This window comes from Podarcis raffonei, chromosome 3, assembly GCF_027172205.1.
Source record: "Podarcis raffonei isolate rPodRaf1 chromosome 3, rPodRaf1.pri, whole genome shotgun sequence".
Lineage (NCBI taxonomy): Eukaryota > Metazoa > Chordata > Lepidosauria > Squamata > Lacertidae > Podarcis > Podarcis raffonei.
In genome coordinates, this window is record NC_070604.1 from 53,655,329 (window position 1) to 53,666,207 (window position 10,879).

Below are 10,879 nucleotides of genomic sequence, written 5' to 3' on the forward strand. Positions count from 1 at the left end.
AAAATGAGATTGCTTAATATCAAATATGCATTAATAAAATAAGATCAACTTTTATTCTCTCATTTCTTGTGTTATTCTCCACTTCAAGTATGTATCTCATCACAAATAAATAAATAACCAGCTTTATCATTATTATTATTATGAATGTAACATCCCATACCAGCCTTGGTTTGGTTTGGTTTTTGTGTGTTTCATGAAGTTGAGCTAGTACAGTACTGAAATCTCAGTTGCTAATTACTCCCTTGTCTTCACCAAGGAAACAGTATTAAATTATTTCCCTGCTTGTGTAAAACTTATGAGATTAATTTACCTATGTGCTGCTGAAATTCTAAGTCTTGAAGCAAGACAGTGTAATTAAAATACATAGTTTAGTAGGGGGTGCAGGTTTTCAGAGCATTATTTATACTGTATATGACTGCCATCAAGATAAAAGGGAGAGTGCATCTGAGATCATGCAGAGTTTATCAAAAGAGAAGGTGAACTGCAATCTTACGATTAGAAGAATTAGTTTGACGGATGACTGGCTTGTGTTCCCAGCAGCTGCTATTTTAAAAAGCAGCCTACTGCCCTTAATACTTGATGACCTGGTACGAAAAATAAATAAGAGAGCTCTTCTTAAAACGCCTATTTTAGTTCTAAAATACGCAGCTAACATTAAGGTTTTGTCCGTTTCCTTTGGATGTCTTGTTATTTTTATTACTATGGCACAGTGGGCGGCTTAATTTTTACACCGTGCTTTGCAGTTTTATACGCAAAGCGGAATATAAATACTTTAAATTTAAAAACGTACCCGGGACGAGAGGATGGCCAGTGAAGGGAACAGTCGTTAACAGAAAGGACTTCGCTAAACAGCAGGAAAGCCGCGAAATGAACCACATTTATGTTAAAAGGGCGGAAAATACAAGCGAGCATTTTTCCCCGCTCCCCGCCAAAGTTCTCTATAGGTCAGGATATATATATTTAAAAACAAAACACCCCAGTAACATTTTCTAGAGGATTATGAGTCATCATTAGACTGCCTGAACTGTACCTGCCTCCCCCTCGGCGGCTTCTGAGCAGAAGCCACCGCCCCAAGACTGCGAACTGCGCGGCTCTCCTGTCCCTGCCCAGAGTCCTCCTTGCTCAGAGGCGCTGCTCTTGCCGAAAGGGTCCTGCGTAAGATGGCGGCGGCGGCAGGGGGATCACGTGACACTCGTTGAGGCGCTACCGGCATGGAGGCCGTGGAAGGACCCCGCGACGGGGAAGAGGTGGAGGTGGAGGTGGGTGGCAGGAATGGGCTCTCCCCCCACCCCGCGGGGTTTGCTCCGCGGCTCACCTCGCGACGAGGCTGCTGGCTGCCCTCCCGCTGCGGGGTCAGAGCAGGGAAAGCGGCCTGCCAGTGGTTCAGCCTGGGCCTTTCTTTGTAGCGCCGAGAGCCGTGGGAGCAGCGTCCCGGGTTCATTGGGAGTCCCGGGCTGACGCATAGGGATGGGTGATGGGGATTGCGCTTCCTCAGGGCAACCTGATACATACGCATATTTACATGGAAATAAGTTCTGCTGAGCTCGGTCGGACTCGATTCCTGGTAACTGGCATTAGTCTCGTCATCGCCAGCGTTTAATGCCATGACTCATCTCTCCATACCTTGCGAAGTGAAACTAGGGCAGGCATCCCCAACCTGCGGCCCTCCAGATGTTTTAGCCTACAACTCCCATGATCCCTAGCTAACAGGACCAGTGGTCAGGGATGATGGGAATTGTAGTCCAAAAAATCTGGAGGGCCGAAAGTTGGGGATGCCTGAACTAGAGCGTCTTGGAGCACCATTCTCTGTAGTGAAATAGGTGCAACACTTGGATCTCCTAATATTCAAAAACCTTCTGCCTCGACTGGTCCATATCCAGGATCACTAAAATGATTACTTCATGGTATAAAAGAATACATGTATACCTTATACATGCTGTCAGGTTATATTGGTCCATCTGCAGAGCGCCAGCCACTGCTGAACTACAACTCCCATTATCCATCCCAATGGCAATGGTGCCTGGGGTTGATGGGAGTTGGAGTCTGGAAGGTCACATGCTCCCATCCCGATCCGGCAGAATACAGTCTGTCTACCTCCCTGAAGTCCATGTTCCCCTCCATCTCAGACAGGAATATTTCCCAGCTCCATAACTTTTGAGATGTGGCTTTGAACTTGGCCCTTGTACGGGCAAAGCATGTGTTGTACACCTGGAATATAGCCCCAAAGGAAAGGCGAGAAACATGCCCTTTTATTACTTTGATAATAAACATTAATGGATTTCAACAGGCATTTTACTGCTGGATATTGTGTTGAACATGGCCCTGTTCCGCAGGAGTTACTGTGGGCCAGCAGTGACAGTAACTACAGCTGCATCTTCCATCAGTACAGTGGTGCCCCGCAAGACGAATGCCTCGCAAGACGAAAAACTCGCTAGACGAAAGAGTTTTCCGTTTTTGAGTTGCTTCGCAAGACGAATTTCCCTATGGGCTTGCTTCGCAAGACGAAAACGTCTTGCAAGTTTGTTTCCTTTTTCTTAACACCGTTAATACAGTTGCGACTTGACTTTGAGGAGCAACTCATAGAACACAGTGTACATAGTAGCCTTTTTTGAGGTTTTTAAAGACTTTGGTGATTTTTGAAGCTTTTCCAAAACTTCTTTTGCAGCCATTTGGTAAGTTAAGCTTTTAAAACTTTTTTGGGGGGTTTTGGATTTTGGGTTGGGGTGTTTGGAATTCAAGGACTTGGTGTTGGGGAGGGGTTTGCAAGAATCTGGAAGCTTGTGTGTTTTTTCCTAAATTTTTATGATTTTCTGTGACCATTGGGCCACTCTGCTGTTTTTTAAAAAAAATTCTGGATTTGAATTTCTGTGTGCTGGGTGACTGGGGGAACAGTTGGGGAGGGGTTTGCAAAAATCTGGAAGCCTGTGTGTGTTTTTCTGCATTTTTATGATTTTCTGTGACCATTGGGCCACTCTGCTGTTTTTTAAAAAAAATTCTGGATTTGAATTTCTGTGTGCTGGGTGACTGGGGGAACAGTTGGGGAGGGGTTTGCAAGAATCTGGAAGCCTGTGTGTGTTTTTCTGCATTTTTATGATTTTCTGTGACCATTGGGCCACTCTGCTGTTTTTTTAAAAAAATTCTGGATTTGAATTTCTGTGTGCTGGGTGGCTGGGGGAACAGTTGGGGAGGGGTTTGCAAGAATCTGGAAGCTTGTGTGTTTTTTTCTGGCATGGAGAGGCTGCCAGTTCTGATGTTTCTGCGGCTGAAGACTTTGCAGCGGAGTTCCTGGAGGTTGTGAAGACGGAGGGCTACGTTCCACAGCAGGTCTTCAACTGCGACGAGACTGGACTGTTTTGGAAGAGGATGCCCAAAAGGACTTTCATCACACAGGAGGAGGCCAAGTTGCCTGGCCACAAGCCCATGAAGGACCGTCTGACCCTGCTCTTCTGTGCCAATGCAAGCGGCGACCTGAAGATCAAGCCCCTGCTGGTGTACCACTCGGAGAACCCACGGGCCTTCAAGAAACACAAGGTCGACAAGGAGCGGCTGAGTGTCATGTGGCGATCCAACAGTAAGGCTTGGGTCACACGTGTGCTGTTTGTGGACTGGGTCAATCATGCTTTTGGCCCTGCTGTCAAACAGTACCTGCTGGACAACGATCTGCCACTGAAGGCTTTGCTTCTGATGGACAATGCTCCTGCTCATCCTAAAGGCCTTGAGGAGGACTTGCTGGAGGAGTTCAGCTTCATCAGCATCATGTTCCTGCCGCCTAACACCACGCCACTGCTCCAGCCAATGGATCAGCAGCTCATCGCCAATTTCAAAAAACTCTACACCAAGGAGCTTTTCAGGCGATTCTTCGAGGTGGCTGATTGCATCACCATCACCCTGCGGGAATTCTGGAAGGACCACTTCGACATCGTCACCTGCTTGAAGATGATCACCACGGCCTGGAACGGGATCAGCCAGAGAAATTTGAATTGCGCTTGGCGCAGCCTGTGGCCGGACTGTGTGGCACCAAGTGCCTCTGATGCACCAGAGACAACAGTGGTGCAGGACATTGTTGCCTTGGGGAGGACCATGGGCCTGGAGGTCACAGAGGAGGACATCAGCGAGCTGGTGGAGGAGCACGACCACGAGCTGACCACCCAGGAGCTGGTCGAACTGCAGGCAGAGGCTGCGCAGGAGCAGGCCTCGCTGGAAGAGGAGGAAGCAACTGAGGAACGCCTGTCCTCCAAAGAACTGAGGGACATTTGCCTGAAGTGGAAGGATGTGCAGGCTTTTGCACAGCGGCACCACCCTGACAAGCACGTGGCACATGACCTTGTGAACACTTTTGATACGAGGGTCATGTCGCCTTTCAGGGAGGTGCTGAAAAGGCGGATGAAGCAGCAGACCATGGACAGGTTCTTCAGCAAGAAGCAAAGAGTGGAAGAGGAACCTTCTTCGAGTTGTCCCCCAGAGTCTTAGAAAATGTACTGTACACTTTGTTGATTTTTAAATGTTTTTCTGTCATGTTTAGAAACTTAAATTATTGTTCCTTCAATTTTTGAAATGCTCTTTACAGTATGTGTGACTGTAAAGAGCACTTAATAAGCTCTTGTTGTACCAAATTTGGCTTTGTTTGGACTTTTTTTGACCATAGGAACGCATTAATTGATTTTCAATGCATTCCTATGGGAATTCGTGATTCGCAAGACGAAAAATTCGCTAGACAAAAAAACTCGCGGAACGAATTAATTTCATCTTGCGAGGCACCACTGTAGTTTTCATGCTGTCTCCCTCAGAATGGTTGAAACATTGTATGTAAATGGTTAAGGAGTAGAGTGTACAGTACCTACTGTCCAACTGTATATAGCTCCTGCATACTCTCCTACTTGGTGCTGGAACAAAATGTGGGAGTGCTAGTACTTTTTATGTCAGCCTATGAAAAAAGCAGAAAGAGGCAGCGTTAGTTTACTCTGGGTTGAAATGGCAGTGCAGAATGTACAATAGTGAGGTGCTTTACTGCTGGAATTAAGTGGGAGTAAACTGCTGGTGTTTGAAAATATAAATGTGAATGCATCTTATGTTTCTTTTACTATAACTCAGAAGAGCAGAATTGCTTTCGTCTACCTCTTGCATATGTTGGTGCATATTTATTAGTAACAGTTCTAGTGGGCACTACTTAGGAATACAGAATCAGAAGTTGATACTTACTCTAAACTGATTTGTTATGATTTTGTTTCCATGTCCTAAGTTGGTGAGAGCAGTGAAACATTTTGAAAAGCCATTAAGTAAAGGCAACAGATTTATTTATTTTTTAATGAAACAAATATAAGACTTGAAATAGTCAGCTGCAGCTGCAAATTGGCACTGGAGAAAGATGCACATCACTTTCATTGCATTAGAGCAAAACTAACTAATGTGAGATATCCAACCTACTGAAACTTGGAGGGGAGAAGAAAGTGTGGATGTCTTGCTCTCCCATAGCATCACAAACTTGGTTGAAAATATAAATGCATGCAATTTCAACATAGAGGTTGATGGTTGGGTGGATGTGTTTGCATATGTGCTCCTGGAAAGTGGTTATATAGCAGTAATATATTTGCAGATGGGCTCCATCTGCTGGACTGAAAGGGAGATTGAGTTTATGAATACATTGTTTTAAATATATTTTTAAAACTTTCTGCCCCCAGGAACAATTGGTCATGGTGGAACTGTCAGGAATAATTGATTCAGACTTTCTGGAAAAATGTGATAACAAATGCAAGATTTTGGTGAGTGTGATTAATACAAATTTCCATCTTTGCAGTTTTTGTTAAGAACAACAAACCTCTATTCAGAACCTACAAAAGTCAATATAGGTGTTTTGCTTACGATAGTCTGGTTTGCGGTTGTTGTGGGGGGAAGTACTGTCATGTATGAAGAATGTGCATGTCTTCGTTTTGTTGTGTGCACACGAAGTGGGAAGTTCTGATCAGCTTAGGGTACATAAACACTGTCAAAATAGAGACTGCGTGCTCTTTGTGAATGACAATGATATCTGTAACCTTTCATAAGTGTTACAGACTTCAGCAATTTAGGCTGCGCTTTGAGTCAAAATTGCTTGGGAGGTATTTGCATTTAATGATCTTTTTGTTAAATGCAGCTGTGTCTCTTCTTTTTCTTATTTGCAGGGAATAGACACAGAGAGGCCCATTTTGCAAGTAGACAGATATGTTTTTGCTGGAGAATATGAAGGTAAGAAAATGTTTTATGAATCCTATACTTCTTTTCATAAGCCAGGATCCAATGCACAATAAAACTAGTCATGTGAGCCAAGGCAGAATTATTTTTTATTAGTAGTATACCTTTGCTGTTTTTCCACACAGAGAAAAAGCAAATACATTTAGGCTGATATCCAGTTCAAGTGTCCTGCTTGCACAATGAACTTCAACTTGCACAAATGGAAATTGTCCTTCCTCCTGCAGCCCCTCCCCCCACGCACCCAAAATCTGCTTAGGGTTGGGGACGCAAGGAAGCAGGGGAGGGGCACAGCGGGGAGATGAGGTAGGGGAAGTCCTGTTGCATCTGCTGGCATAGTGTTGGATCTCACCCATAAATTCTCAAATAACATCACAGTAAAAACACCTAAATACAAACATAGGAGATGTTAACATTAACTAAAAGCAGACAACAATTTTCACATCCAAGTTTTAGCTACCATATCTGTTTGCAAATTGCTTTTGAAATTGAGGGGAGTTTTGAGAAGTTTGTAATATGGCATTGGTGTAAACTGATTAAATAAGAAAAAAGAAAGCAAGCAAACGAAAGTCCCTTGTATGAACTAATCAGCTCTTCTGGCCATAACTTTACATACACTTAACTTCTAAATCTATTGCTTAACGAGAGTAGATACCGCTCTTTTGAGTGTTATTCTTTTAAAAAGTAACCTGCACTTTCCTTAACAAAATGTTCATTTTCATTCCCAGATACTCTTGGTACCTGTTTGGTGTTTGAAGAAAATGAAGATCATGGTAAGGAATACTTTTGTTCTAAGCTTTTCAAAAGCTCAAGAGAACTTTAGGCAGGGGGAACATTGCAAAGAGTAAAGTTACCACTTAAAAATAATCTGTAATTTTTCCTTATACTAGATGCAGAAGGCAACCAAAAAATACAGCTAAAATATAAATGCCACACAATGAAGAAGCTGAACATGACACGGACACTCCTGACTGAGAAGAAGGAAGGAGAAGAGAACATAGGTGGTTCTGAGAAAATTGCTGTTGCTTTCTATAGTTGCCCTTCTAGAAATCCCATTTTGCATGCTCACCAGATTTCTACATGTCATGCATTGCTTCACCACCCTCCTTTGCCCAGTTCCTGTACATACAGATTGTTTCACTTCCTTGACTTGGTAACATACCAGGCCTGTTTATAAGTTTGCTATCAATAATATGTGCAAAACTCCTTATGTCCCCATCTGGTATTCTTATGGCATATATGAATGTATTCCTTAACTACTGCTACATGATTAACCCTAAAACTTCCTATTGATGGTGATTGTATACAACCATTAGCATAGATTGCGCTTTTATTCACTCTTTTCCTCTGAAGAACTTATCATCTAAATCAAGGCACTGACAAAGAAAGGGGAAGGGACCAAAGGAAAAGGAGAAACAAAGAATAGATGTGACTAGTGAATTTAATACTACTGTAGTTTAAAAAAGTTTTAAAATCCTGTCCCCAACTAATCTTCTTCCTGATTTCTCTCTCTCTCTGTCAGGTGGTGGTGTGGAATGGCTAGAGCTTAAGGACAAAGATTTCTCATACAGCAGACCTAACATGATTTGCAACTTCTTATACGAGAAAGAAGACGAGGCAGCTGAGTCCCAAGACAAAATGGCAGAAGAATCTGAAGGAGAAGCCAGTGACAGAGGAAGTATTGATCAGGCCTTTGAACCTGAGATGCATCCACACATTGAAAGGGATGGTGGTGCCCCTCCTGTGGGTGCCACCTCCTCCAAGGCAGTGGACTCTTCTTCAGAGGACAGTCAGGTTATTACTGCAGATAATTCTCCACGTTGCTCTAAAGACTGTAGTTGAGAGATGACAATTAATGGACCTTCTTATTGTTGTATACCGTTGTTTTAGAGAACTCTTTGTGACCGATGGTTTGTTTACATCACATATAGGAGAACTGGACCCTAAATCTGAGTGCCAAGTACTGTCATCTTTCACAAATCAGGAACTATGCAGCTAAGTCCCTGTTCCCCACAAGCCCTTTTACTTTCGGTGATCCCCCGCTCGCCACAAGACCACACTACAACATTAGCTACTTCCAAAACTAAGCAAAGCATGTTGTGCAGCAAGGAACTGATATTCAAAGGAAAAAATAAATCCTATCAGATAAATGTAAGGCCTGAGGCATGTCCACCAGACATGCTGGACTTTGGCCTTTGTCTAACATCCCTGACCTCAGAAAAGCAGAGGGCTATGCCTGAGGAAGAAGTAATGTCAACCTATTCCTGATTCTTCTCAAGTGTGGAAGCAATTTTTGTTTTACAGTTTTACTTCTATAATTTCTGTTGTAAAATAAATGTTTACTGTCTTCAAGCATAAAGGCAGACTGAAATTTATATCTTATATGTTGAACAGGCAGTGAATATTGTAAACATGTAATAAGTGTTTTCTCCTTCCGCACATGCTATGCTTCACTCCCACAAGGAATTGGGCATCATTGGTACGTTCACCATTGCTAGAAATATCCTGCAGCATCTATACTTTCTGCATCAGCTTCTTACCTTGGAAAAGATGTGGCATGCTGTCAGAAACACATATGATATCCATAATTTTGTGTTCTATTGATCGTAAACATATATATCTATATCAATTTGCAAACATAAATGTTGCTTCCCCCCCCCCCACACTAACTAGAATCTCTTTTGAAAGCACTGCCAGTGCAAAAGATTGAATAGGAAAAAAACAGAGCAATTAACCATCTGCTTTTATCTTTTCAGCTCTTATGAATCTAATTTTTGCAACACCAGCAGCTGCAAAAGAATTTTAGCAAGCACAATCTCCAGTTTTTGGTCAGAGAGATGTCCTGTGCCCACTACCCTTGCCGTCCCATGCATAACATTTGCTAGTGATTCTAGATATGCATTTGTTTCTTTGTCTCTGAAAACAAACAAGCATAGCAAAATGGCTTTGTTTTTCTTTGTGCTTGTTTGGTCAATACAACAAGGACAGATTAAGAGTTAGTATTGTGTTCGCCTCCTGTGGTTAGACACTGTTTTAACCTTCAGATTAAAATAAACATGTATCCTGTGTTCCAGTTAATTGCTAATTATATATATAATCACCCCCACCCCCAGCTCAGAATATCCATTCTGCTTAGATTGTTTTGCCTTTCAGTGTCAATTTTACCATTCAAGGTAACAGAAGTATTACAATGTCTAGCAACGATGAAATAATAATATACTGATATAATTACAGATCACATGTGAAGAAATGTGTCTCCATATTCTCATTTGCTTCACCATTGCTATATCTAATAATGAGCTTGGTAGTCCCGTGCTTATCAGCAGGACAGCAAAATGGAGCCACGCACAGATAAGGTAGGGTTTCTACACATTTGGCAGACTCCCCAAGCTTGCAAAAAAATATTGGCTTGCAAATTAAAAAGGAGCAAGAACGAAATGGCACGGCAACATGGAATGTTGAAGGAGGTGTTGGGGGGAAATTGGCCTGACAAACCTCCTAGCTGTTTATATTACCTTGAGAGCACCAGATGATCACTTGGTACCTCCCAGTCTAATGATACTGTGAGAGTTCTCTTTTGAAGTATTACTGTAACCTGACTGCAGTGTAATTTTCTGCAGCAGCTTTCACCAAGCTGCTGGCCTTCAGATGTTTTAGACTACAACTCCCATCAGCCCCATCCAGCTTAGCTCAATGGTCAGGGTTGATGGGAGTTGTCATCCAATGATAACAGGACGGCACTAGGTTGGCAAAGGCTGCTCTGCAGCATTTTCCTGTCTACTTGTGGGGCTTGCATAACAAGAACATAAGCTGAAAAGAGAACTAACATAAAATATAATTGTTTTCAAAGTGTTATGCTTAGAACCTCCAAGAACATGTTGCAAAATACTGACTCAAGCATCACTTCAGCAAAGCTCCTGAAATAATGCTTAGAGCCACTTATAAACCTACACCAAGCATTGCCTGGAGGCTGCCAACTTGCACCTGGTACAAATCTTCCCACCACAGTCTTCAGTCTTCAGAGCCGCATATCAACTGATAAGCAGAGATAACTGAGGAGGGGTATGGGGTTAACTTCAATTCAAAATGCTGTAGACACACCTATAACTTAGCTTAGAAGTTGGCCAAGGGTGACTACAGACTACAGAGCTAAAAAAAAGTGGTTAGCTGATCATGCTGTATACACAACTACTTGGGAGTAAATTATGTTGAATCACAGAACTGTCCAGTTGGAAGGGACCCCAAAGGCCATCTGGTGCAACCCCCTGCAATGCAGAAATCACAACTAAATCTAATTTTGGGGTGGTGGTTTTGTGACTCTCCCAGTCACCTTCCTGCCCCAGGGCAGAACTTAAGCTTTCTTTTGAGTATGCATGCATTCTACCCTGAAAGCTTGAGGCAATAAATTGAAAGAAAGAGATTAAGTCTTTCAGACTCTTCTTGTTGATATCTGTCTATCTTGGGAGACAATGGAAGAGTGTGCCTTCAGGGGTCAGCCAAACTGTTGGACCAATATGGGAGAGGGTTAGTATTTCTGTTTTCTCAACATTACACCCTTCCAGGCAATAACAAGAAAACTCCCATTAAAATGGAATAAAAGCCTGCATGCCAGAATATCCTGAAAGTATACCTGGTCTCAAAAGGAAGTGTAAAT

The 10,879-nt window shown here is 42.7% G+C and overlaps 2 protein-coding genes across 2 annotated transcripts in view; one reads left to right on the top strand and one right to left on the bottom strand.

Moving 5' to 3' along the window:
• The window catches only part of LOC128410440 (uncharacterized), a 150,559-nt gene extending 146,907 nt beyond the window's left edge, over nucleotides 1–3,652 (bottom strand). Inside the window, exon 1 of the mRNA XM_053381684.1 lies at nucleotides 2,388–3,652. Within this exon, the coding sequence (XP_053237659.1) occupies nucleotides 2,686–3,618 (933 nt within the window). The 5' untranslated portion in view covers nucleotides 3,619–3,652 and the 3' untranslated portion in view covers nucleotides 2,388–2,685. The remainder of the gene's footprint in view (nucleotides 1–2,387) is intronic.
• On the top strand, nucleotides 1,040–8,584 carry GTF3C6 (general transcription factor IIIC subunit 6). Its single transcript, XM_053381687.1, has 6 exons — nucleotides 1,040–1,259; nucleotides 5,679–5,759; nucleotides 6,159–6,222; nucleotides 6,954–6,998; nucleotides 7,116–7,226; nucleotides 7,748–8,584. Exons 1-6 carry the CDS (start codon nucleotides 1,212–1,214, stop codon nucleotides 8,065–8,067), a joined length of 669 nt encoding a protein of 222 aa, XP_053237662.1. The 5' UTR covers nucleotides 1,040–1,211; the 3' UTR covers nucleotides 8,068–8,584.
• Nucleotides 8,585–10,879: the final 2,295 nt, after the last annotated feature.

Excerpts from the sequence above, each read along its gene's own strand:
- GTF3C6 (XM_053381687.1), top strand. The coding sequence starts at position 1,212 with ATGGAGGCCGTGGAAGGACCCCGCGACGGGGAAGAGGTGGAGGTGGAG. Across the intron at positions 1,260-5,678 it reads GGGAAGAGGTGGAGGTGGAG|GAACAATTGGTCATGGTGGA; the intron begins GTGGGTGGCAGG and ends TTCTGCCCCCAG. Across the intron at positions 6,999-7,115 it reads TGAAGAAAATGAAGATCATG|ATGCAGAAGGCAACCAAAAA; the intron begins GTAAGGAATACT and ends TCCTTATACTAG.